Genomic DNA, 27,160 nt, shown 5'->3' on the forward strand with positions numbered 1-27,160 from the left:
GCACCCTATTCAAGGGGTGCATAATCCACAGTACCTACCTGCAATCACCAATAAGTCTGCCTTCATGTATTAGCTGAAGAACTTATCACAGCAGACAACTATGTATCATTTTTCCACCAGGAAGTTTACCAAATTCTGTAAAGTTCCTCCCCTTTTTATTCTTGACAAAAAACCTATACTTACATTCTTCCATTTATTATCAACAGGTTGCAAAATATTAGCAGGAGATGTTGTTAAAGGCTGGGTGACAGAGTCCTACAAAAAAATAGAAAGCAGTATTTTAAGCTTTTGTACAAAAAAAAAAAAAAAAAGCTTAAGTACCACAGTTCTTTTTCCCACAGTGTGGAGACTAGGAAGAAATAAAAGGAGACTATGGGAGAGATACTAATGCACACAGAATCACCAATGTTGCTTCATAGTTTATATACATTAAACACAAATTTTAGAAACCAACATACCTGAGCTATAAGGACTGATACTGCAAATACATGTAACAGCCCTAGAGTAAGCAAGTTTACAAGATGTACCTATGTATCAGAAAAGAACGCATTCCTTGGTAGTGCAGCAATACAGGTGACATCAACTTTTGGAATGAATGTATTTAGGACATAATCATTGCTCATCCCCACATGCATAGCAAGAGATAATAAAGAAAAATCACAAACTTTTGAACAGGAAAAGTATTATACAAAAAAACAGTTGTTAAAGAAGATCTGCAAGTTGCGATCAGGATAAGGAAGTCAGTTCTAATGTAAGAATGCTAGTGCTAATTTAAGAACATATCTAATGTAGAGAACATATCTTTCTACGGCAATAAATAAATCTGCAATTTCAGATTAAAAGTTAAATATGGAAATAATGCTCTTAATACACAATTAAGATGTCATTCATCTTTGTTCTTCCTCATTAAATTTCTTGGCATCTGTTTTTAAAATGAATTATTTTTCTTCTGTTTTGCTTATACCATTGTGCAGAGATATTATTTTCCATTGCCTTCATGCAAGCAAAGATAGATGCATAAGGCAAAGATAATGGCAACAAACTTCTGTAACATCAATATGCAATTCAAATGCAAAATACTCAATCAAGCCAAACAAAGCAAGAAAAACACAGCTGGCCAGGGAAAGCAAACATTAGGTAGGTATGAAGGAATCCTCCCTTCCACTTTTAAGATAAAATTTGTGAATGTGAAGATCTACAAAAAGATGTATAGATTATTTGTACTTTCAAGTAAATAGGACGCATTACTTCTTCCTCCCCCCAACTTAACCTGGAGACAAATAGCATCTGCAATATAAAAGCAGCTTTATGGAATCTAAAGAAAAATGGTTCTCCACACAATACTACTAGACACTTGTCAACAAGACAGAGCTGCATAATGAACCTGGGTCTTTAAATTTTAACCCCCCTCTTCGAAGTCTGATATTACTTGTCATACACTGAACTTCAGAGCACTCAAGTTGGAAACGGTAAAAAACAGCGGAAGAAAGGCAGAAAAAGTAGAAGCTTTCTTCAAAGAATATGTTATGATGTAGTAAATATGTATTGGCTTATAAAAATAGTCAAATGAAAGCAGAATCATTTTTTGAATCTTAGTATTTTCTTTTATTTCAGTAATGAAAGAAAACACATTCAGTGTTGCTAATAAAGCTAATAAGATTTTTCCTTTACGATTTTGCCAAATAAGAAGCTAACATTGAAAGCAAGTTATAAGAAACACCCAAAAGAATCTCCTCTGTATGGTTTAGAATTATATCAACAATTAATTTATGAAAATGAGTTAACGCTAGACTTGGAATAATCTAGGTTTCATTGTTCCAATGTAACTTTCAAATTAGTTTCATTACATAGAAAGAAAACCTTTCCTTCCTACGCAATCTGTAACTACAAGAGTTATGTTTTAATTAGTTGTAGAATAAAATCATTGTATTTCCTCCTAAGCCCCCAAACTGTAAATCCTTTTTTGCATTTACTTGACCAATCTCCACTGTGCCATTGTGTACGTTGATATGTAAATCAATTCCAAAAAGACAAATCTAAAAAAATGACAAAGGACCTTCAACAGGTCAGAACTAAAGTTACACGAATAATTACTGGAATTAAAATACAGACCCAATTAAACTCCTAAGGGAATTTTCATAATACACCAAGTGAAGCTTACCGGTGTAACATGAGATACATCTGTTGAGGAGCTTGCAGAATTCTGTTGACCACCCATGTGCATCTTGCTGATATGTGTGTTCAAACTACCCAAGCTTTTGAAGACACAGCTACATTCTGTACAGTTGTACGTAGGGCCATTCTTGACCTTCAGGAAAACAGAAGTGTTTAAGTACATTTTTCCTAAACCTACCTAATTATCTTTTACGTTATTTATTTGTATTACAAATATATTATGGGATTATGAGAGTTAAAACGGTTTATTTCTCCAAGTTACTAATATCCCGTTATGGAATCAGTCTGGTATCAAGTCAACTGTAATCTATGCGCATGACTCATCTCCACTTCTCAACGCTGGAAAGCACCAGAGCGCGAGGCAAATGTCATCTGGCTGATCAGGCTTCAGACCTCTCTTTCCTTACAATTTCCTACCATTACACACTCAAAAACAAAACCAAAATGCAACTTTATCAAATAAGTTGTGCCTGCAAAAGTAGCAACATACAGAATACTTGCTGAACTTGGGAAAAATGAAGGGAAAGAATGCAGATAAATTTATCTTCAGATTTTGGTTTTCATATATTTACTTTTGCAAAAGCATCTCTGATAAGTTTCCAAGAACAAATAAAATCCATTTTTCAGGTCAGAGTAAAATGAAGGTGAGAGAGATTGGGCTACTAAGGACTGCATGACAAAAGAATGGTGAAGGACAGGGAAGCTTAATGTACTATTTGAACACATAGGATAAGAAAGTGATCAGCAACAACTTGTTTGAGACCTCCAGGACGAGGGGTTGAGAGGACATGAGGTAGTTGAGACAACTAAATGTGCTAACCACATCTAACCATGCTCACATCTCACCTCCCCCTCCTCAGTTTATCACATAGCAGTAAGATCCAGTGCAGTACTTTCAGATATGTAGGGGACAACAAAGTCTTCAAACAAAAATATGCTCTTATGCTTACAATGTAATATGGAATTCTATTTTCTGACATTATGCTTTACCTCTTTCTGAAATGTCTTATTGCCAGTTATCAACTAATGAAATACTAACAAAAATGAAAAATATATTTGGCTTGATACCTCAAAACTCTTAATACTAAAAAAATCCATGCAAATCATGAAATTAATGCTGATGCAGTTATTTTATATAGCAATATAAAATACACATGATATCCCTATATCATATATAGGAAGTTGTAAATAAGGAAGACGAGTCACATGAATCCATATGAAGTGTAAACGTGATTTAATATAACCAGGAGTAACACAAAACATTCTGTGAAGGATTGAATCCTAAAAATAAGAAACTATAATACTAGAAGGTTCCTTATAAAAATAAAAAAATCAGATAAATAAAATCTGCCATTGTAACACAAAACTTGGAAGTGAGAATGTAATTCTTTCTCCTAACTCTGAGATTAAGAGTGGAAAGGGCAGCCTGCATGCAGCAAGAAGACAAAAAAAAGCTGTCACTTTATACCTTCAAAATCAAACCCAGGTATCTTTCTATGGGTATTTCAAACCACAAATCACTGAAGTCAGTGCAATAATTACTGAACAAAGTTGCATAGCCAGTGCTGCTCAGAAGACAATATTGTATCAGTACCTTAGGTATCTTAACAATTATCTGTCACAAAGACAAAAATATCAGCATTAAAAAATATATCATGAAGAGGTCCAAGTTTTGTGTTTTTTTGTTTAATTTCTTTTTTTTTTTTTTTGGCTGTAACTGCAAAGCTTCTGAGAAAGGCTGCAAGATGCATTCTTCAAAGACAATTACCAACTGTGCTTTATATCAGAAATAGTAACTTGCTGTTTGGGCTTTAAATTTCTCCTTTTCTACTTTGCTGTATTTGGCTTACTTTCACCCGATTCCAGACCTCATTCTCTCAATACTGAGGGGTAAGTAGCATTTTTAGGTATTAAAGGAAACAACGTTTTAATCTTTCAATGTACCAAAAAGACAATGGTAAATGACGGCCTTGGTAATTATCCTAAGCATCCATTTATTCAAATGAAGCTACTTTAAGCAAGCTGAATTTGCTGGTAAAAACCAACAAACTGGAATCTATACTACAGCAGAAAATCTATATTGGCTGAAGAAAGCACTAGTGCACATAGAAATAGAAAACAGTACATTTTAAATACTGAAAATGAAAGCTTAAACACCAATAAGCAGTATATTAGCACCAACCACTTTATGAATAATTGCATTTACCTCTGAATGAACTCTCTGTATGTGGGACTGAAGATTGCCTTTCTGAGAAAAGGCAGCAGGACAAAAGGCACAAGCATGGGGTTTTTCACCAGTGTGCTTGATCATATGGGTCTGCAATGCCCCCTTCTGGTTAAAGGCTTTTCCACATTCACTACATTTAAAAGGTCTTTCACCTAAAGGGGGAAGGGGGGGAAAAGGCAGCTGTGGGGTAAAAGGCTTTAAATAAATGTTAGCAGTTTCCCATATCTGAAATGAAAATTCTATCACTAGAATAAATTATTGCATGTAGATAGATGTATGCACATGGATGAGAACAGAAACAAATTATTAGGTGTTTTGACAATGACTTTACTTCAAACGCTAATCCTAGTATCTAGACAAAGATTTGAAACTTTTTCACAAAGCTATGACCTAGGTGATTATTAAAGCGTGTAAATTAAATGAAACCTGCAAAAAAAATATTTATAACAGCTTCACTCAACCTGTGGATCTAAAAAGTTACTATGCAAAAGCACCAGAGGAGGAAAATAAAGAGAGAAAAAAAAAAGGAGAGAAAAAAACAAAGGAGAGAAAAAAGGCAAAAAAAAAATCATTGGCCATTCCTTTACACCAAATCATTTTAAACATATACACCTGCATGGACACAAACAAGCAGGAGGATTAAGGGGGGCACAGAAAGTAATAAATAATGCTCAAAAATCTAACCTCTTATTTAACTTAAAATCAAAGCCATGCAACAACACTGCAAAAGGTTCCTGCCCTACAATGAGTATTAACAACCACCTATCCAAAAAGGTGCAATAAAATAATATTCTTATTATTTGGGATACTGTACAGCCCCACTCAAGAACTATAACTTTGAATGTTCTTTTTCAAGAACCTCATATTATTATTGAACATTAAAGAAAATCCTGGGCAATATTGTTTCAAAAATCTGTCACTATTCCCTGATTTTAGTGTTCTCAATATTGTAGATAGCTACAGTTATTTGCACATTGATTAACCCTCCTTCCCCTCCACACCCCACCCCCCCCCAAAAAAAAAAAACACAAATCTTAAGTGATGAAAAGTAACAGAACTACAATAACACATTACAAAGCTGCATGTATTCAACAGACATCAAGCACAAAATTCAGTTTCTTATAACTTTGTGTCTCAACTGAGTACTGGAAATCTCCACTGTGAATTGAGTATTAATATATACATACATATATTTTTTAATGAAGCAGTTTTGTGGTGGTAACTCCAGGACCCTGAGAAAATTTAATACTTTGCTTTTGAACATTTCTATATCAAAGCCAGTACAGGCTATGCATCTGCTACAGGAATAAGCACTAGTATTTGCTAAATATTATACACAATAAAACAATTTCAATCAGTGTTTTTGTATTACTTCTAATTATATTAATAACTGTAGTTTAACAACTAATTTAATGAGATTAATTCTTAATTCATTCTCAATTATTTCTTAATTAAGCTCACATTGTTTGCAGTGAAGGTAGGCATTTTCAGAAACAGGTTACAAGAATATCATAGCATCAAATCTTAAGGAACTGTTCTGCTGCATTTGGGTTTTGAAGATGTTTTAAGGTCTGCGGGTTTTAGTATGCATTTTTTAATACAGATTAAATTCAGGAACACATTCAAAGCTTCTCAAAACAGTGTCAAAACTCATATTGGGATTTCCTAAGTAAAATATTTAGTTACCACTAGTAAGTACTAGTGGACACACAGAATAATTGCTTCTATTTAAGTTCTATTTAAGTAGCTTTCATTATACAAACTATATCTTAATTCTAGTGTGGAAATGTGCAATACATGTAACTCTCAAGCATAACAGTAAAATACCGATTAGTATGTGTGTGGTGCGGGGGGGGGCATTACTCTGATTTTAATATGGGAATTTCAAAATTTGAGACTTCACCCCACCACCACCATGCAGGGTGAAAAGTGTTTTAGTTTAATAGCTATCAACAAAAAGTAATGCAATTATGATAGTAGCATAGTACTGTATATGCACCACGGACATACTCTTTCCAAAATTAAAGATGTACATATTCTAAATTCTCCCATATATTGCAGAGTGCCTCAAGTAATTGGATGCCAGACAGACTGGCTGGGGATTTAAAGTAATAATGTAATTCGTATCTTAAATGAGTATTTCCTAGCTACTTGAAACTTGAAATGACATACTGTCATGTGTAGATTGGGACTGTTTTTTTTGTCTCTGGTTTCCCCAACAGACAAACGTCTTGTTATTCTTCAAGAGAACTACAAGTGTTCTTGAACCTATTAAAGCTTTACAAATTGTGTCCTCAACCAACTATAATTTTGCTTAATTCTGATCCAAATAGCTAAAATAACGTATCAAAGAAACTAGACTCTAAAATAAGAAAATTACTTTTCAATGACTTTTTTGGATATTATTATATTATTTTGGATATTTTGAGGCAACTTTTAAAGCAGGTACAAGGGTGACCTCTTGTGACACGGCATCATAACTAAAATCTGTAAAACTTGCATGTTCCTATGAAAAGGTCACACAGTGGAATTCCAAGGGAATTTTTACTTCTCTTTGTAAGCTGTCATTCCTGCACATGATGACTCATGATATCACGGTCTGAGAACAATGCTAATACAAAAAGAACTGGGCAATTATATAATTTACTACCATAATTAGCTAAAAACTAGAGAAGCAGCAATTTATTCACAGAATGGAAAATACATATAAATTGCACATCATCGGAGCACCTTCAATACTTTATTTAAAGCTAATCTCATCCTGAATTATATATGGCTGGTTAAAACTTAATTATTCTTACAGTTCTCTGTACACTTCCTCCTAAACTTTTGTATTAATTTCATACACCACTTTCAGTTATTTCTATTGTTTAAGGATTAAACAAATATACATTTTTTTAAAAACTAATTTAGCCCAAACCACCTGCTATTAATTCTGCAAAATTGATCACTCTTGTACTCTTCTTTAAATATCCAAAGTACAGTCTTATCACCTCCTACATTCACCTTGGACATCCTGAACGTGGCAGTTACAGTACGTCAGAAAAAATACTGGTTTAACTTTAAATAAATTTATATAAAAACAAAAGCAATGCCACTAATTTACTATTTATTCTCACGTATTTCTACTAGTTTTGTGATTTAACATTTTAGAATCTATTCTGTAGAATATGCAAGATCTTATTTAGAGTAACAGACAAGCCCTGATCGAGAGATTCAAATTTCATGGCCCTCTGAAACTATAAGAACTAAGTGGCATTCTGTAACAAACAAGGCCTACGAAGTACTTAACATTTCCAGATGTGTACCATTAGAAACAGTTTTAAAAAAATCTTAAGCATATAAATTTTCCTAATCAAAGGAATTACGTAAAGGGTGTTTTAAACCAACAGGTAACATCGTAACAGTGTTTCACATCCCAACAGAGAGAAAAGTATTTAACATTTCAAGGGGTAATAGAATTTTGTAAAATAGTTGCTTTCACAGTCTTACCTGTGTGTATTCTCACATGTCGAGTTAACTGACTTGGTTTTTGGAAGGTCTTTCCACAGTGAGGACAGGAATAGGTAAATCCACTTCTGTCAATGTTTCTGTTATAAGATCTGGTATTTGATACCCTGTCATTTAAAAAATGTATCTTTTTAATGCTAATATTAAGCATTATTTTGAAGAAATTTATTTTACTGCATCATTTTTTTAACATATACCTTTAGTTTCATGAACATATATATACCATCGGCTGTATTAGTTTTAAAAAGTTCTTTAGAAGTGAAAGAACAATGGAAACAGTTGGAGCACTTTTATGTTACCTACATAACATCACCAATAATTTTATAGTTTTTCTGTAATAAAATTGATACATCCTATAGGAGACAATTTCATTGTAAATTCTGCTAGAAGTATAGAGAGACTTCAAATGTACTGTCTTGGTAGGAACTTTCAACACTGCAAATTCATTTCTGTTCCTTGAACACAGCAAAATTTTTGTTCTCAACTACGTTTGAGTATCTCATGAGCACAGACAGTTTCTTATGTCTAACAAGAACTGGTTAAGAATTTAATATCCCAAATACATATCACAATCTCCACAGAGCCACAGTAACATATGGGACAAAGCTCTATAAATGATTTCTCTACAAATCAAAATAACTAGTTTAAATGACGGCTGAAAATCAACAGCATAAATATGGAAAAACAACAACTAATTTTATCCAGGAAGAAAATAAAAAACAAAAACCTGAGTTACTTTACAGACCATTACAACAACTCAGTTAAAGAAACAGAAAATGGATGGTAGCGGGCTAACCACTATGATATCCAGATCACTTCACCTTTTCATTAGTGCCTGACTATTTATGCCTATACAGTAATTCAGCTTGCCAATACTGCTCAAGGCAAGCTGAAATTACAGATTTTAATACTTATTGTTTTTCTAAAGAAAATGAGAAATAAGGATTAGCTAACACGGATCAGATGTGCAAAATATAACTTGAAGCATAAACTGGTAACAACAACATGAAAAATAGCAGGGAAGAAATAGTCTGTGCATAAGAAGAAATCTTTAAACTTCTACTGAAACGATGCATCTTTCTACTCCAAAACAGAGTCAGTGTCTAAATACATTGTGTATTTAAAGCACAACACGTTTTCTCTTCCAGTTACTTGAAACAAAGCTTTATACCCTTTCAGAGAAAGAAGAGTTTGGGTGATACTGTTACTAATACATATCAATTATGTCTGCTAAAGTTACTGAATTATCCAGAGTAACATCTGCTGAAGACTGAAAAGCAGAACAGATAATAGATTTTTAGAGTCTCTTCTTCCTTCCATCTCAGGTTAGACTTACAGCAGCCTGACTGTTCCAATATGCTCTCTGATGAGTAATAACATCTGCATAGTATGGCTGTGACATTTTAATAAAGAAATGGTAACTAATGTGGAAACAGCTGCAGGGTCAGTCCTTCAAGATCAGGTCATCTTCTGAAATATTTCAGCATTTACAGTTACGCTAACCATTTTCTTTTTAGTGGAAGATTAAAATTATAACTTCATAATAGTTTCTATTCAAATGTTTCAGACATAGAACAGATACCTTCTGGGAAGGGCAGCTACTGCGGCCGGAAAAAAATAATAATGAGAAGTCTTGTTTCCTTAGGTCCTAAAAATTTCAACCTTATTTAATAATTAAGAGCTGGAGAGCTGGAGTCAATAAGACTTTTAACTTAGAAACAGAACGTCTGAGCTGTGTTAGCTTTGTGATGAAACAGTGCAGGAACACTCATGCAATTCATTAACCTGGCTCACATACATGTGTTGCATTGGAAGAGCAGGTAAAAAGACAGTAACTGTTATAAACAATAGTTTCTTGGATATAAATGCAACACATCACTATGCCTATATTGATAAATAAGGTGAATTTCATATAAGGAAGCTCTGAATCCAAAAGTAATCTCTATTTTCCTAGATGTAAATTAACAAATCATCACAGAGCTCTACTTTCCTACAAAATGAGAAAAGTTACTCATAAAAGAAACAACCTGTGAATGAAATACCGCGAATAATTGTTTTTTCTGTTTTGTCACTAACCTCACTGCTACGATTAATGTCATATCAATTTTGCCCCTTAAAAAAAAAGAAAAAACTTCTGATCTTCAACATTTTTAACAAACACAAGTTAAAACTATACTTGTATTTCATTTACATCAAGATGTAACATGCCTAATGCTCAAAAATCATAGCTGTCCTATTCACTCATCTATTCTTTACTCGTCGTAACTTACACAGGAGACATCCACAATGAGAACTCACCTTTGGGCTAGTATTATATGCTTGTCTAACCCAATACAAACATAACAACTTTATGCTCCAAGCCCTCAGTTTTCAATTTGTACATGGAAACTACAATTCATTTTTAAACCTTCTGGAACACAAAAAGTAAGATTGCTCAACCTAAGACATATGCTAAGAAAAACAATTGGAAATACCTGATATTTCTCATTTTTAAAAATGCATTTTTTCCTGTCTGTTAAGTTTCTTGTCAAAACCTTAGGCTTTGTTAATATATATAAACTAAACCAATGGAAGCGCTGCTTTCTTCTAACATAAAATTATCTTCACCTTCCTAAAAGTGAAGTTAAAATAGAGACCTGAAAGAAATTGCAGAGCAAATATTTACCAAAATACCTCTTTTTTCCCCTCATTTTGTGCTTTTTCAGATTTACAACTCATGACAGGTTGTGATGGGGACTAGCAACATACGATTACACTGCAAGGGAAACCTTTATTCTTTGCAAAAGAGAAGCATTAGAAATTTTGCAATTTCAGTAACTGCTATATAAAATTAACATACATTAGTTTCAACCTATTGCTATTAAGCTTAAAAATCATACAAACAAACTTCAAAAAACACTATGTCAGAAAAAAATTAACCTGTGTTTATAAGTAGCTGGCAGATGAAACAGTGCTTAGCATGGGTTCCTAAATACAAAACCAGCAAGAAAATAACCTCAGAAAGGAACCAACTGATTTAGCAAGGATTTAGAAACAAGTGCCATTTCAGAACAGCATACCAAAGAAAGAAAGCGACCCTCCACAGATCATGGTACTTCAATGACTAGGAATGCTATTCCTTCCTTCCCCAGATAAAAGTAACATCTGCCCATTTTGTTACAAACCCATGATTGTCACCTTATTTTATAGTGAGTTTTCATGTGTTCCTTTAGCTGGGAGGAAGTTTCAAATTCCTTTTTGCAAGATTTGCAGATGTGGATTCTACTGCCTGTCAATTCTTGACGATGTTCTTCCATGTGTATGGACAGCTGACTCTGTAAAGTAAATTCATCTCCACACTCTGAACAGATAAGATTCTGAAAGAGATAATAGAGACTGATTTTTAAAAAGATTTACAAACAGCTGTATGCATGCACAAGCTTTGTTCAAGTAGATGCATGTATACTTCTAAGGACATTGGCAGCTGGAAGCAAGCAGCAATAAAAGTATACAAGCAAAAAAAGTTTAAGCCTCACAATATAAATCATGAGCACTAATTGTTGCGTACTTATGTTAATATTTATCTTTCAAGAAGCTTCACTGAAACTGAATTCTGAAATAGTTCATAAGACAGCAGGAACAAGCAGTTCAGTATGGTCATCTCCACTGCCTATTTCCTTGGTTGGCTATTTGAAGATACACACAAAATGCATTTATGCTCTACATAAACATCTGTAAAAAATACCACTTCCTAACCAAAAATACCTTAACTGCAGATTCAGGTTTTTTACACTTTCACTAGTTAAAATGATACAGAGTACCATTTAACAGTAACAGTAAACCCACCACACACAATACTAAGGTACCTCAAGCTATCTACACAGACAAGAAGACAGAAATAAGTAGGGACACAAGGTTTTTGACAGGCATCACTTCAATCCATTAACTTTAAACATGCCACTTTCTAGTTAATCATTTAGAATAGAAATTATACTTGCAATGTTTAATGCAGTTTCTTTAAAATTTGGAGGAAGATTCAAAGTCAAATATTGTTGTAATGCAAATTAGAAGAGCAACAAGGATATGCAGTGCTATTTTAAAATGCTGACAAAAAAATTGTTCCCCAAGCCTAAAAAAAAATTGAAAAAAAACTGTAATATTGGCAACGTTTAATTGTCAGACAAAGATAAGTCCCTTAATGAAATTAAATACTACTTTAAAAATGACTTGTTTAGTTTAACCTAGAGATCATGATTAGTGGAATGAAGTTACAGTGTGGTCCTATAAATATTACTTTATTTTCCAGGACCTACTTTCAAGTCTGAATAAAAACATTCTTCAAAAGAAAGTTTATATAACAAATTCATTTCATAACGATCTTTTGGTACAAGTGGGGAAAAATTACCCAAAGAGAAGCTTATAAAGCATACTATACCAAGCTCATGTCCCCCAAACAGTTTTATCAATCATTTCTCAGCATTTTTCAGACACATGCATCTGTGTTAAGTTGCACATATCTTAAGATTTTTTTGCACAAACAAAAGACTAATCTAAGAAAAAGTATTTGATACAAAAAGTTTATGTATTTTTCTCCAGTACAGTAAAGTTTGCAAGAGTAAATAGGCAGAGTAGTAAAGCAATAGTAAAGCAAGGACAATGTAAGGCAGAAGAAACAAAACTCAGCAATACATCAAACCAAATAGCCTTTCCCTGGAATAGACAGTACCAAATATATTTTTTCCCCCTCAAGCAAACAAAAAAACTACCACCACACACAGAACAAGTAATTGCACAATGTTAACCTCACTGTGGTTAAACCCACCTTCTGACACTTGAAGAAAAAAGGCAGTTCATACACTGCTAGGTAAGACTTAACATTCCAAAATTCAAAAACAATTTTATCAAAATTTATCTAATTCTGCCTATATTAACTATGTTTATCTTATCACATCCAACAACATACATTTTTACCAAACGTTAGTTTCAACTTTCTCAATACATTAAGGTTTTCCTAAAGATTTGGTTTCCCAAAGACACATATTTGCAGTTTTAAAGTAATAAATTAACATTTTAAGTTTCAATTAAGTTTTTGTCTCACCAGATCAAAAAATAACACCAGGTGCCAGCATCATTTAGAAGAAACAGACAATGCAAAAATACTCTACAAGCCTGGACATATTTACACAAGGCATTTTCTTTATGATTTAGAAAAAAGCTACCTGAAAGTAAAGAATTTCAAACATGTTTTTTGTGTGTGTTTTTGTTTTCCTTCCTGTTACACCACTTTCTCACAAAAGAATCCATAAATCACCAAAGAATAGGATAAAAGTTAGCCTTTTGCAAACTAGATTTCAATGACCCAGAGAACTTCTTGAACGTCTCACAGGAGCAATCAATCATGAAATTCTGCATTTCAACACAGATATGCTTTCCCAAACCTAATCTGATAGCTTAAGAAGCTAATCACACCAATTTCTTATTACCTCTGCACTCACCTGTAGATAAAGCTGGCTGATGGAGCACAAAACAAGACTAAAGTTACCCAAACCTCAGCTTTGTACAGTAGCCTCCTCCACTGCTATGTATGTTTCCCTAAGTGAGTACATCCCTGCTCTGTTTTCAGACTTTCAACCTGTCTAACAGCAAGGGCAAGAAAGTGACAGCAAACAAGAGGTAGAAAGTACTCCACTGCTCATTTAACTTCTTATACTGCACATCTTGAAGAACTCCTGAATGACAGCCAGTACTGTGCTCAATAGCCCTATGGTTCAAGTTCAAATTCCAGCTCTTCAGTGATGAGGCCCTGAACATTATCACTGGGAAAGTCATTCCTGCAAATCTCTGAATTAATTGTTATGGTCATCTGTTTTATCACAGAATCACACTGTATTACAAGAGTATATTAATTCACAACTGAAAGTTGCTGATATTTTTCTGAGTTTAATTTTTAAGCTGCAGTTTATTCTTTAAATTGTGAGGCAACACACAATCTATTCCCCTAGCATCTGCACCAGGTATCAAAATCAGAGTAGCTGAAGTGTATAAATGAATACTAAAAATTCACTTTTAGGCATCTTCCTTGATGCTCAATTTCCTCATTCTAATTCTTTTAGCAATCCATAAATTAAGTTTCTTCAATAAACGCCCATTAAACTGTTTAGTACTACAGACAGATTAACACCTAACAAAATTGTACTGAAGTCTTCTCATTTTAACTCGGTTGTGTACATGACAAAATTGGAACTGATAACAAGATTGAAGATGGAACACCTTCCCTACAGATAGTAATAGCATAAAGAAACAGTTTCATGATGCAAAAAATAGATTGTGAAAGAGTCTCAGCAGTAATCAAAATATACTAACACTAGGTCAACAAGGCTAAGTGCCGGTTCCTGCACTTGGGGCACAACAACCCCATGCTAGGCTGCAGGCTGGGGGAACAGTGGCTGGAAAGCTGCCTGCTGGAAAGGGACCTGCAAGTACTGGTGGATAGCCGGCGCTGCCCGGTGGAAAGGGACCTGGGAGTACTGTTGGATAGCTGGCTGAACGTAAGCCAGCAGTGTGCCCAGGTGGCCAAGAAGGCCAACAGCATCATGACTTGTATCAGGAATAGCATGGCCAGCAGCACTGGGGAAGTGATTGTCCCTCTGTACTCGGCTCTGATGAGGCCACACCTCAAATACTGTATTCAGTTTTGGGCCCCTCACTGCAAGAAGAACATCAAGGTGCTGCACTGTGTCCAGAGAAGGGCAAGGAAGCTGGTGAAAGATCTACAGAACAGGTCTTATGAAGAGCAGCTGAGGGAGCTGGGGTTGTTTAGCCTGGAGAAAAGGAGGCTCAGGGGAGACCTTATCGCACACTACAATTACCTTAAAAGGAGGCTACAGCAAGGTGGGAATCAGACTCTTCTCTCAAGCACCAAGTGATAAAACAAGAGGAAATGGCCTCAAGTTACACCAGGAGAGGTTTAGGTTGGCTATTAGGAAAAATTCCTTCACTGAAAGGTTGTGAAGTATTAGAAAAGGCTGCCCAGAAAAGTAGTTGAGTCACCATCCAAGAAGGTCTTCAAAAAACACGTAGATGTAGAGCTTAAGGACATGGTTTAAATGTGGACTTCGCAGTGCTAGGTTAAAGGTGGGACTAGATGATCTTGAAGGTCTTTTCCAACCAGAATGATTCTATGATACAGACATAAGTATACTAAGAGCAGGAATTATCTAAAGTGACATTAGCCATCAAAAAATTATCACACAGTATTACATGTGTGCATATCAATGTACATAAAATCACAGCAGTTGCTTCAAATAAAAGTATTTGTAAATAACTAAAAGAGCCAAATTTTTAGGTAGAATTTGTTTTACTTATACTGTATTCATCAACTAATGATCGTTGACTGGGTATTACACTTACAGAACACACACAGATTCTCTCTGTTAGAGAAGACAGGATTGGAACACGTTTATATCCAATATGTTAATTTCTGCTTCTATTATTAAAAATACTTTCCCCAATAGAAATTTTGTGCTTCTTCTAAATGAGACCATTTTTTCCAATCTTCCAATCTAAAACACACCGCTGTGGGATTAAGTACAACCAGCATAATACATTCATCTTTTTAAAACTTGAATTATGAGGTTTGATGGATTACCTCTTCTTTCTCATGTAGCATTATATGAGCTTTCAGACTTGCTACCCTGGAGAATTTCTTGTTGCACACAGGACACGTAGGATCTTCACCATTGTGAGTGCATTTATGAAGTGTCAAGTTGAATTCAACATTAAATGACATTGGACACTGGTCACATCGGTGAGGCTGTTTGTTTAAACCACAAAAATAAAGACAAAATTCAATCTTCCCAAAAGTTTGTATACACAATATAGATGACGTGTAACTACACAAATGAATTTAAAAAATAATAATAAAAGTCCCCACATATAATAACAATTCCTAATAACACCCGTTTAAAATATTTTCTCCAGCTCTCACTACTGGAAATGCTACTACAATATTTAAAGAGTGTTTAGGGAAAGAAAGCAGGGACTAAGAGCAAGGAGTCAAAATACAGGCTCTCTGAGAAGAGTGAAGTTAGCAGGAAAAAGAATAAGCAAGAGACAAGTTTCTCCGCTTTAACTGAGATACTGAATTCTCCGTAATCTCAATTAATTATTTAACCAGCAAAGCAAATCTTAGATTATGCTAGAATTGACCTGCTCTTCAGTTGGTATCTGAACAAATCTGAACAATCACTTTTCATTTTTAAAGAACACCTTCACTTTTAATTATAAAAGCTCTTATACAAGCATTGAATAAAATGGTTTTAACAACATTAACTTCCATTTTTTATGTATCAACTTTAAAACACTGAAATTTGTGTAAATAGCTCTTTGGACACATGAATTAACATATGAAAGTTAAATATTTCCTCAACATTTTCCATTCCATCCACAACTACACCTACCTCAGTACTAGAACTTTTTGAATCACATGGAATAGTTTTAGCTTTGTGAAACAAAGTGAGGAACAAAATGAAATCAAACACTTCAAATTACATATGAAACCTGGGGCAAAAGGTCTATTCAAAAAGTCAGCAGTCAAACATATCTATAATTTTCTCATTCTTTCCTAAATTTGATTTGTAAGCAGCTGAAGTGATGAAATTAATCTATGGACTAATACAAGCATACTAAACTAGGTAGCTTGACTTTGTTCAAGACAGTTACTCAAGATTAGCTGGGTCTAGGTAATCAATATAATCATAATTTTCTTTTATTGCTAATGTGTAGAAACAGTTCGCAAATTCAATTAAGAGGATGCCGTACCTTTTCACATTAGAGTATTTTATAAATCAAATGAAACAGTTAGAAATAAAAATTACTGTACTTCAAACAATAACCTAACTAAATGGTATCAAATTAAGGTCTTGTCTCAAAGGAAAGGTGAGAAAATGTCCAAAAAAACTTCATAAAACTCTATAGTTCCCAAGTAGTAATTATAAGGGAGGTAACTAAAAAAAATGTGTGTTTTTTTTTTTTTTTTTTTTTTTGGTATTAGCTTTACTTGTCAGCATATGAAAGTATCAATACACACTGGTGCATTCTAAATTTAAATCTACTAAAACTCATACCTTGTCATTTTGCTCATGATCCCTCATGTGGCGCTGGAACTGGGTCTCTTTTGGAAAAGACAGCAAACAGATCTCACACTTATGGAAGTTGGGTACTTGGTAGGGAAAATTACTGTTCTCTATCGTTGGGGTCAGCACGCCATCTACAAAACAAGCATCAAGACATTTTGTATGACATTTTGTACTTCATTCAATTATAATTTAATGTAAAAACAAGAGTTCTTTGAAGCTAACTCCTGTAAGTTTTTAACCCATGTAAGATTCTAACTGTGCTGGATCTTGAAGATTACAAATAATTTCTTTCCATGCTTCATAAAGAGCCTCCAATTTTGCAACAACATGAAATGATGCCAAAGACAGCAAGGTATACATAAGATACCAACCAAGGTTACTTTTAATAATATTACCTATTAACATAGCCAGTACCTCTAACTACTCAGGATTTCTTTCCTTTAACAGAGATTTAGGAATCTTTTATTTCTTTTACCTCTGGCAATGTAAAACCTTTATTAGCTATCTTTAGTTGTAAAACTGACACCAATGTTCCAAATAGCTGAGAGAGATATAATAAACTGCAAGTCAAATTGTGTACACATGCATTCAATGGAGAAAATGATTTTTTAGAGGGTTAGACTGGGTCTATATAGGTTTCTTGTTCTGAATGACCAGTCATATAATTTTTGATATACAAGTTGAAAGCATTCAGTATTCTCTCAGATTGCTGAAGTCAGTCTTGTTACTATTTTCCCTTTATCTTAAATATTTAATAGAAAAGGGAAATTGAAAAATCATAGGTTCCAAGACAAACAGATTTTGCACTTGAGACCATACCGTACGACTAAGAAATTATTTAAGGAAAACTTTAATGAAAGAAACAGGCAGGAGGGGTTAAAATATGTAAGAGTTTTCAAAGCTGTATTAATAAAACAAAAAAGAAACAAAACTAGGAGTTTACGGTATCCTGTTTACATTTCCTCTGAAGAAATTCAGCAACATAGACTGTATCTGCTTAATACTATACCTACTTCAAAGTCCTCTATAATTCAATACATCACTTATAAGGGAAAGAAAATAAAAAGTGGTATCTTATGCCCTGACCACCTTTTCTTCCACCTATAGTTCTCATACTCAACCTAAAAAGCTTTGTAGTTCAGGAAGCTCCAGAAAATGTTTTAGGACAAGATAGCAGGGGTGAGAAATCACAACTCAAAACAGTATCCTGGAAACTCGTGCTTCCCATTCCTGGGCCATCTGAGTCACCCCATTAACTTTTGCTCTGCCAAGTTTAGTTATGCATCATTCTGTTATAGAGACAATTTCAGTGTCATAGATGTTAAATGTGTAAGCTTAAACCTACTGCATCCTTTAAAGAACTCTGCAGTAAATTCACAACATATTTAAACACTATTAATAACAAGGTATCCTTTCCATCCCTGAAATGGCCACAACATTTCCAAAGCTGGTAGGCACAGCATTAGTTACCAGACACTGTCACTTAAGCATTTTTGTGATAAATATACCCAAGTAGAAGAAATGGCACAAAATGAGTTTCTGTAAATACTAGCATGACTAAAAAAAAAAAAAGGGAGAAGTAAAAGAAAAATCTACTCCAATACTTGAACCACGCAGAAACTTAATGCAAGGAGCTTTCCTCTTCCCTGGAAATGAGTGATTGTTCAACCCCACGAAGGCTTGACCTCTCACTTTAAATTGACAACTGAAAAATGATCCAATCCATGACTCTTAAAAGGCTTTAAACTTTCTCCAAGAACCAAAGAGATTATCATCTTTAAACATTCACTCTTGAGATCAAAGAGACCAGACAACATACAAAAACAATGCTTAAGCAACTGAACTAGCACTAAAATAATTAAAGGTGCTAACTTGCCTGCAATTTGAAACACTGAGAAGCAATGTGCTCACTACTGTCTGAATAAGATTACCAGTTATTTTTCACATCAGTAACATTTATTAATTGTTACTCCACTTTTATTAAAACGTGTATCATATCTGCAAAAGCACAACCCTGATAACACTACAGGCTATGAATTTTCTTCTGGAATTCAAAAAGGACTTCAGTGGAATTATATGTTAGTAAAAAGTTAGTATCTTGAAACAGAATTTGAGTGATAACAGTGTACGAAGTCATACCATCTGAGGCACTGATATATGGGAAGAACGTTTTCCAGCTTTTGTTTAAAAATAAAGGAATGATCACCACAGAAAGGAGTAACAAACACAATCTTAAAATATTTCATAGTACAGAATAGGGAAAGAGCCTGAACTGTGGCAACTCAGCAACGAGCACATCACATCCCATATCAAAGTGTCAAAAGTTTCTCAAGACCACCTCATGCTGGTCTAGCTCTGAGCTGCCTGAAAGCTTTTCTGCTCTCCTAAAGGTCCTCAGGCTCCAGGAAGAGGGCACATTTAAAAAATGCACTGCGTATGACTGTTGGGTCTTAAGTATTCCTCTTTCAAAGCAAACCTCTGTAACACTTTGCAAAGCCAAATGTTACATTCTTTTGATCACATCTTTCACAGTTGGTGTCCCAAAAGAAAGAAGGCTGGGGAGTCAGGACTGGACTTTGGACTGCCCAGTCCAGGCTGAAGAAGGCTGCTTGGCAGACGACTCTTACTGCAGAAATGCATCTGAAAGCCTCAAGGGTAAGGCACAACAAATCAATTTAGGTTAGATCCAGAAATCTTCAAAGGCTCAGCTATTGAAGATCAGCTGGAAACTGCTCTAAGTAGTTATGAATAGAAAAACAGTCCAATTAGAAGACTCAAACAAACTTTGAAAGTGCAATTGTTTCACTTTTACTCAAAGGGCAGGATTGAGATCTAATGCAGATTAAAATTAAAACAAATTCAATTCTTCATTATCACTATGTCTGAACCAGCTTAAGGGAATGATGAAATTATGATAATCTTTTTTCACTTATATTCTCACTGAAGTACAGTCTAGTCTCTATTACCAGCCAAAGCTGGGGTATTGCTGAGAACGGCATAGCTCCTTTTTATTAAGATGCAGGAAGGGACTTTTTATTCCATTCTTCTAGTAATAACGAAAGTATTCAACATAATATCCCTGCAGAAATCAAGGAACTAGATAACAGCAAGGACAAAACTGTCATATGTTTAGAATGGGGAAAACAGAAGAACAGAAAAGACATTGACAATTAAAAAAAGCAACAAGCGATATATATTGTAACCTTTTAGGCAGGCATCAAAGACTCAAAGTATAGCTTGGGCCTGTCTTTATTTAGATATAAAAATGAAGTAACAGCTTGACAGAACTTTTTGTTGAAAGAATAAATAAACAGATGGAAACACTACTTACACCGATACCTCATCCACACAGCAAGCCAAAGTAATAACCCACATTACCATATTTCAGGGAGATCTGCAATAAAACCCTGTTGTGTTATCACCTTTCCTTATTTTAGAGGAGCAATGCTTTTAAATGCATCAGCCTGGGCCATTATACAGGCAAAAGACTAAGATAGGCTGGGTATTTTTCAAAGGCCAATGTTTTTAAGACCCTAAAACATGGAGATGAGGCTAACTACAGAAGTCAGCAACAGGATATGCTTCCTATTCTTTCAAATGAACTGATCAATTTGCTCATTTAAAAACTCTCGTGGCATTCCCTGCTTACCAAAGAGAATACAAATACTGACACGTGATAAAGCTTTTGATGGTCACAATTAGCAACTCTATCATAAATATCCAATGTAGCACCTAAGCTCTGTAAAGAGCTAAATTCTAATAAAAAAGTAAATATTGCATACATGGATTAAGCAATCTATTCTTAGATATACTCGGTCCAGATGGAAACACAAATCCACTGCCTGTTAATAAAGACAACAGAATGCTATTCAAGTTAACAACAGTAATGGAAGTTTGAGGATTTATTTATATTAGACATAACTTATTAACCATATACCTCCAACAAAATCACATGAAAATATGGCACTCTTGCTTGAGAGAAGCTATTTATTGACATAAACAAGAAGTGAACGTCAGACCAACCAGTGCCCTGTAAGACAAGTGATTATTTCATGTCTGCACACTACAACAAATGATAATCCTTATTGAGCAGCTGCAAAGTTTAAACCATTGCCATTTATTAATATTAACTGCATGGAAACAGTGCAAAAGGTACTAGTTTTGTTTTGTTCTGTTGCAATTTGAATGTTTGTCCAGTTGCAACCTAAATCAACCCCATTATATCACAGATTGAGGGACAGTTATATATCAATACAATTAAACTAAACAAATATAAGGGAGTTCCTTATGCACTAACAAAGATCTTGTCTGTATTCTAGTAGTTTGTTTGTAGTGCAAAGGTTGAAAAGTATCAAAGATAACATTTTAGTTTAAAGATTCTTAATTTTACAGCCTTGAGTTTGTTTGCAGTGTCCCGTCCCTCGCAGTGTACCAGCCATCAAGGTTTGGGTCAACTCCACTGGATTTCCGTGCTGCTGCTTTCTGAAAAATCCACCTCGGGGCTGAGTCAGCAGCAAGCAGGTGCTCTCTGCTCCAAACGCCTCGTAACATCTCAATGTGGAAGGGGGAAGAGAGAAGGAGAGCTCCCGGACATTTCTTCCTTATGTAAGCAGCCCCGTGGCAGTAAGCAACTCTCCATTCAAGGCGCAGATGGGCTCACTCAGCTGCAAACACAGCACAGCCTCGGTAGATCTCGAGCAGCCTGCTGGCATCAGACTGAGAAGACAATCCAACACGACTCTCATGTTCACCGAAGTCACCTATGAACAGCTGCCACTGAATCTATATGGCAGCTGACAAGCCTAGGGATGCAAGGACCCAAGCCTATCAAAATTTATATGCTAATTTTGAATATTAAGAAGTGGTAGAACAAGAGAACAAAACAGGGATGGCAAAGTTGTTGTCTCCTCATACTGTGCTAGAAATCATGATGATGAATAATGATGTATGAATCATTAAACACGTAGTTCTGTAACCATAACAGAATCAGATTTCTTTAAACCTAACTCAGCGCTTTTTAAAACAGAACAAAACAAAAAATTAAACAGCCATTCCTCATGGCTTCTGATGGGAGGGGAAAGGGGAAGACTCAGCTCTCAGCCCACACATCACACCAAAATATAGAGATGAATTATGATTTGCTAATATGAAAAAGGGTAGTTTTTGTTATTTTTTGGTCAATTCTCAATTTCAAATTTCAAGCAGCACCAATACAGACACTTAGCTTCCAGAAGCACACTGTGAGATGGATGTCCAGATGCCAGGCAGCAGTATTTGCCAACACAGAGCAGCCATGCTCCTTTATGGACCACAGGTAAATCCCAGAACTGCACGACCACACTGACGCCCAGCAGGCAGCAGAGAAGTCTGATGGGCTCCATCCTCTTTGGTTAGAAGCAAAGTAGATTGGACCAGGTCTGGCTGGGCTGGAGTTAATTTTCTTCATAGCAGCCTGTACAGTGCTGGGTTTTATTTTAGACTGGTGACAAACCAGTGCTGATAACACGTCAGTGCTTCCATTAGTGCTGGCCACTGCTTCTACAGCACGAGGGCTGCCCGCTTCTCACCTTGCCCCAACAGTGAGCAAGCTGGGGTGGGCAAGAGGAGAGGGGACAGCTGCTGGGAATTAACCAAAGGGATGTTCCTTGCCAGGAATTAACCAAGGGGATATTCCTTGCCATCTGGCATCACACTCAGCAACAGAAACTCAGGGCAGTCCCTCCAAGGTAGCTGAGCATCAGTCTGCTCATAGGGTGCAATGAATGATTGCCTTTACACAGCTTTTTTTTTTTCCCCTCCTAATTTTTTTCCTTGATTTATTAAACTAACTGTAACTCAAGCCATAATTTTTTTCTCACACGTTTGTTCTTCCAATTCTATTCTGCAGTGAAGTGAGGGAAATGAGTGAGTTTTTGGTGGCTAGGGTGAACCCATAAAATAACCCAGCCCTCCTCCCCCTAATCTAAAGATAACTGAAAGTTGGCATTTCCTTAACCAAATCTAATAGCTTCACAAGACATTCAGGTAAAATATTGCTACATTTATTGCTTAACATTCTAAAACAGGAATTACACTTTTTGACAGATGCACATTTAACACCAAGTTATTGCTTTTCAGATGTTTGCTTTTGCATTATTTGGACCTTGACCCTTACCAATGTCTAGGTACTATATCATTAATAAAAATTTAAGTACGAACTAAATAATTTGCTAGGTGATGCTCCCCATTTCTGAGAAGGAACACAATCCACTTACAGAAGAAAACTCAAAAACAAAGAGACCTGAGAGGTCTCAAATAAAAACCTAAATGTATTTGAAAACAATGCTTAGGAACATACGAGGTATGAAGGTATGAGTGTGACCACAACAGGGAACAAAATAACAAGGACTGAAGTTATCACACAGCCAGAACTTAAACACCAGTTATTTAACTGCTTAGATTACTGGGGAAAAGGCATTGATTTATTTTAAGCCTAGTGAGGAACGACTGTGGAATTAAAGAACACCAATGTAATCTAAAGCTCTCTTCTTCCAGCAGGAACCCAATGTAGCCCTCACACATAAACTTAGATCTGGTTGTTGCTGTATAACACTGAGATGACAGAACAAAATTATCACTGTTAAAGCCTAAAGATTCTCTTTTCTACAGCAAACATTTGAGCAGGTGGCCCTCCTGTATGTTTTAACAAGGAATTACCTTTATCTATCATACTTAAAAGATTTAGCCCACATCACAGAGGCAATACCACAAACCCCTCATTCTTGCCTGCACAACATCACTCACCTAGTCTTACTTTTACTTCTCAGAGGTCAACACATAAAACTCTAGAGCACAACTACTAAAGTAATCGACGTAGGTCTTCTCTGGATTGGTATCAACCAGCATGTTCAAGTAGCATTTCACTTCAATCGTACAACATTGGAAAGTAAAGCCACAAGACCGCCTTTCTTCTAATTCAATATATTCACACCCTAACTCAAGCTAGAGAACTAACAGGTAGTAAACAAAAGACTTAAAGCTACACTGCTTTCTTTATGGTTCTTAACTTTGTTCATTTACCATCTTTCATCTGTGAATTTTGTTAAAATTTATGCCATGTGAAGGCACAAAATACCTAGTTTAAACCCATGTAAACGTAGTCTTTGCATTTAAGTATAGGACATACGTACAGGCTTAAAAGTTGTTTGAGTACATCCTGCAAATATTGCACTTTGCTGAAAATTCACAGTCTACAAATCTGACAGTCCAACCACTGTAATGGGAGTTACACTGCAGCCACACTGGAAACAGAGGCCACACACAAGTAATTGTTTCATAACTTTCTTTTTCAGGTTAGAGGCTGTCACCAGAACCTGTGTGAAGGTATTCCTAGTGTGTTAACACCCATTACATGTGAAGCGCTGCTTGTCCTCTTCTTTCTTCAAAAAGATCTCAGTGGAAGAGAATCATTTTTTCTAACGTATTATTCTTGCTTTATGTAGACTCAAGGTCTCATCCTGAAATTTTCAGGACATAAGCCAACATCTTGCTGTACCTCTGTATTAGGATTTGCCATATAACCACAACTCAGCAGCCAGGAGGAATCAAGGTGCGGCAAGATCCCAAATCACAGCAGATTAGCTCATGAAGCTTCCTTTGAATCATATTCCACGTCCACTCACCTCAAAGGAGAGGTCAATTTGAAAAGTTCGATCAAGATAAAAATAAAAACTAAGAACAATAATCAAAAATCACTTTTGGGAAAGCATTACCAAAACAACAAAAAAAAAAAAGTTGTTTTAGAGTAGTGGCCACTGAGGTCAAGATACTGTTTTGACAAATTCTGCCTAGAGTTCAGATTTGTACCCAACATTTTTAGTTTTCACAGGACAAAGAACAAGCCTAGTGTTTGACATACATGGTAGTCAAAGTCTGAGGAAGCTGCACAACAAAGCATTACTGATTCACCTTCATTTCCTTCCAAGCAGAGCTGTATTACCATAAATATACAGACTGTGTAACCACCAAGATCAACACTTCTCCATGAAAGTGATGAGCATACCAGCTATCAGAATTTGGGGGGGGATGGGGGGAGGGGGACTGACAGGGAACAAAGCCTAGACACGTACAGACTCCTAAGCAAAAGATATGCAATCTTTTTTGTAAACAGCTATTTTCCAACTGAATTCCTCCCCCCAAACTCGAAGCCTGTAGGATTCACAACCAGTGTTCCAGGTCTGTCAGCAGGCACCTGAATGAGACAAAGAGCCAAATATCCTGGGAGCACAGCTTCTCTAGATCCAAGCTGCCTTGTTCCACTAGAGCTTCTTCAGTCATGACTTTTATTCAGCCACACAGAAATATAGAAAAAAAGACACGATGCTTGACAACACTGATATTGCTGTTGTCTCAGACTTCTGAGACCTCTAGATCCAGAAGCTCCAGCACCCACAATATTTGCCTGTGCAAGGCAGAGTCCTCACAACTACAGGCTGCACGAGTCTCTGAATCCCTGCAGCAGCCCTAGACCCTGTAATTCTAAATTGCTATTGACAAACTACCCCATAAAGCAATTTCTTTAATAAGTTAGAAAGTTTCCTTTTTTTAAAAAATATGAAAACTACAAAATACAATTGAACTAGACATCAGCTCACAGCAATCTCTTTCAGCCATATATTTTCTACATAGGAAGGGTTTAAGATCAAGGTCTGACTACAAGCAGAATGGATACAGCCACCAGGCTCTCGTTCTTGGACAGCTTGTCTCCTTGTCTCAATCTTTTCCCATTCATACCCCCATGCCATTGTAACAGGGCTTACAAGCACACCATGTATGTATAACCTTGCAATAATTACTTCAGAATTAAGTAGACACTCTAGTCAAGATGAACATAAAGAAATCCCTACTTCCAAAAGTTGCAGAAGCCAAAGCTCTTTGGGTCCTTCTTTATATTTGGCATTAAAGAGCTGACATCAACTGCTCCAAGAAACAAAAATATATTCTGACAGGAACCTGTGGCCTCTTTGGCTTTCCGTACAGGAGAAAATGTTTTTAAAAACATCAGTCATGTAACAGTGCAGCGTTTTATTTTTGCCTGCCAGCACATTTTAATTCCACAAAAAGTACTCCAGACAGAAGGCTCACCTACACATTCCTCTTCAAGAGCCAGGGCTCATCTGCGAGCGCTCAGAAAGCCAGACATTTAAAGTGCACGCAGCAAGTATTAATTAACCGGCTTTTTGTGACTGAAATAACCACGGTATTTATGTTTTATGAAATCTCTCCCCATCCTACCCGAAAAAAATAGGCATACATGGTTGTGCAGAAAATCACTGAAGGGGGTTTTGTTCACTTTTGCAGCTTATGGGCCTTGTTCAGGGGCTGTTAATGGATCCCAGTAACATCAGCAGGGTCGAACGACACAAAAGACCCACAAAACCGTCAGAAAACCGCTGTCAAAACCCCCAGGCCACCACAAGCAATCCCGCCCGGGAGTATTTCTCGATCCTCACAGTGACATTTAAAAAAAAAAAAAAAAAGCGAGGCACAAGACACAAGAACCAAAAAGAAAAAAGAAAAAAAAAAAAAAAAGGCGGTGGGGGACGAACCGGGAGCTCCCTGCGAGCGGGGGCCGGCGCTCTTTCCCTACTCACAAACAACATTTTTAAAACCCTGGGTGGAATAATAATAATGAAAATAAATAAATAAATAGGAAGGAAAGCGGGGAAGTTTCAGCCGCCTCGTTCCGTGAAGAAACTCGGGGGAGGGGGGGAGAAAGGGGCAGGCGAGGCCGCCGGCCGGGCCCTCGCTCCTTCCCTCAGCCCTTCCCCGAGTCCTTCCCTCGGTCCTTCCTCCCCTCAGCCCTTCCCTCAGCCCCCGGTCCCTCCCCGCCGCTGCCCGCTCCCCCTCGCCGTGCCCAGCGCCGCCGCGGCTCCTCAGGGCCGGGCCCTGCTCCCTGCTCCCTCCCCCCCATATCCGGGGACTATATTCGCACCCCGCGGTCCCCTTCCTTCCCCGCCCGGGCCCGGGCCCCGGCCGCGCCGTTTACCTGCCTCGCTGCCGGCCTTGCCGCTCTCCCCGCCGGGCCCCGGAGGCCGCCCCCTCGGCATGGCTGCCCCCTCCTCCTCCTCCTCCCTCCCCCCTCCCCCCCCGG

At 36.4% G+C, this 27,160-nt stretch overlaps 1 protein-coding gene across 5 annotated transcripts in view; it reads right to left on the reverse strand.

Annotated features, from left to right (window-relative positions):
- ZNF236 (zinc finger protein 236) overlaps positions 1 to 27,160 on the reverse strand; it is a 70,146-nt gene extending 42,986 nt beyond the window's left edge. For 4 of the 5 annotated variants that reach the window (XM_035318125.1, XM_035318130.1, XM_035318129.1 and 1 more), the window contains exons 1-8: positions 27,056 to 27,160; positions 17,017 to 17,159; positions 15,540 to 15,704; positions 11,090 to 11,268; positions 7,895 to 8,019; positions 4,382 to 4,554; positions 2,162 to 2,308; positions 184 to 255 (exon numbers count right to left, since the gene is read on the reverse strand). In XM_035318125.1, the coding sequence (XP_035174016.1) occupies positions 184 to 255; positions 2,162 to 2,308; positions 4,382 to 4,554; positions 7,895 to 8,019; positions 11,090 to 11,268; positions 15,540 to 15,704; positions 17,017 to 17,159; positions 27,056 to 27,116 (1,065 nt within the window). In that variant the 5' untranslated portion in view covers positions 27,117 to 27,160. Of the gene's footprint in view, positions 1 to 183; positions 256 to 2,161; positions 2,309 to 4,381; positions 4,555 to 7,894; positions 8,020 to 11,089; positions 11,269 to 15,539; positions 15,705 to 17,016; positions 17,160 to 26,151; positions 26,298 to 27,055 lie in introns of those variants that run through there. The other variant, XM_035318127.1, reaches the window with a different exon arrangement.

Source organism: Oxyura jamaicensis, chromosome 2 (assembly GCF_011077185.1).
Source record: "Oxyura jamaicensis isolate SHBP4307 breed ruddy duck chromosome 2, BPBGC_Ojam_1.0, whole genome shotgun sequence".
Lineage (NCBI taxonomy): Eukaryota > Metazoa > Chordata > Aves > Anseriformes > Anatidae > Oxyura > Oxyura jamaicensis.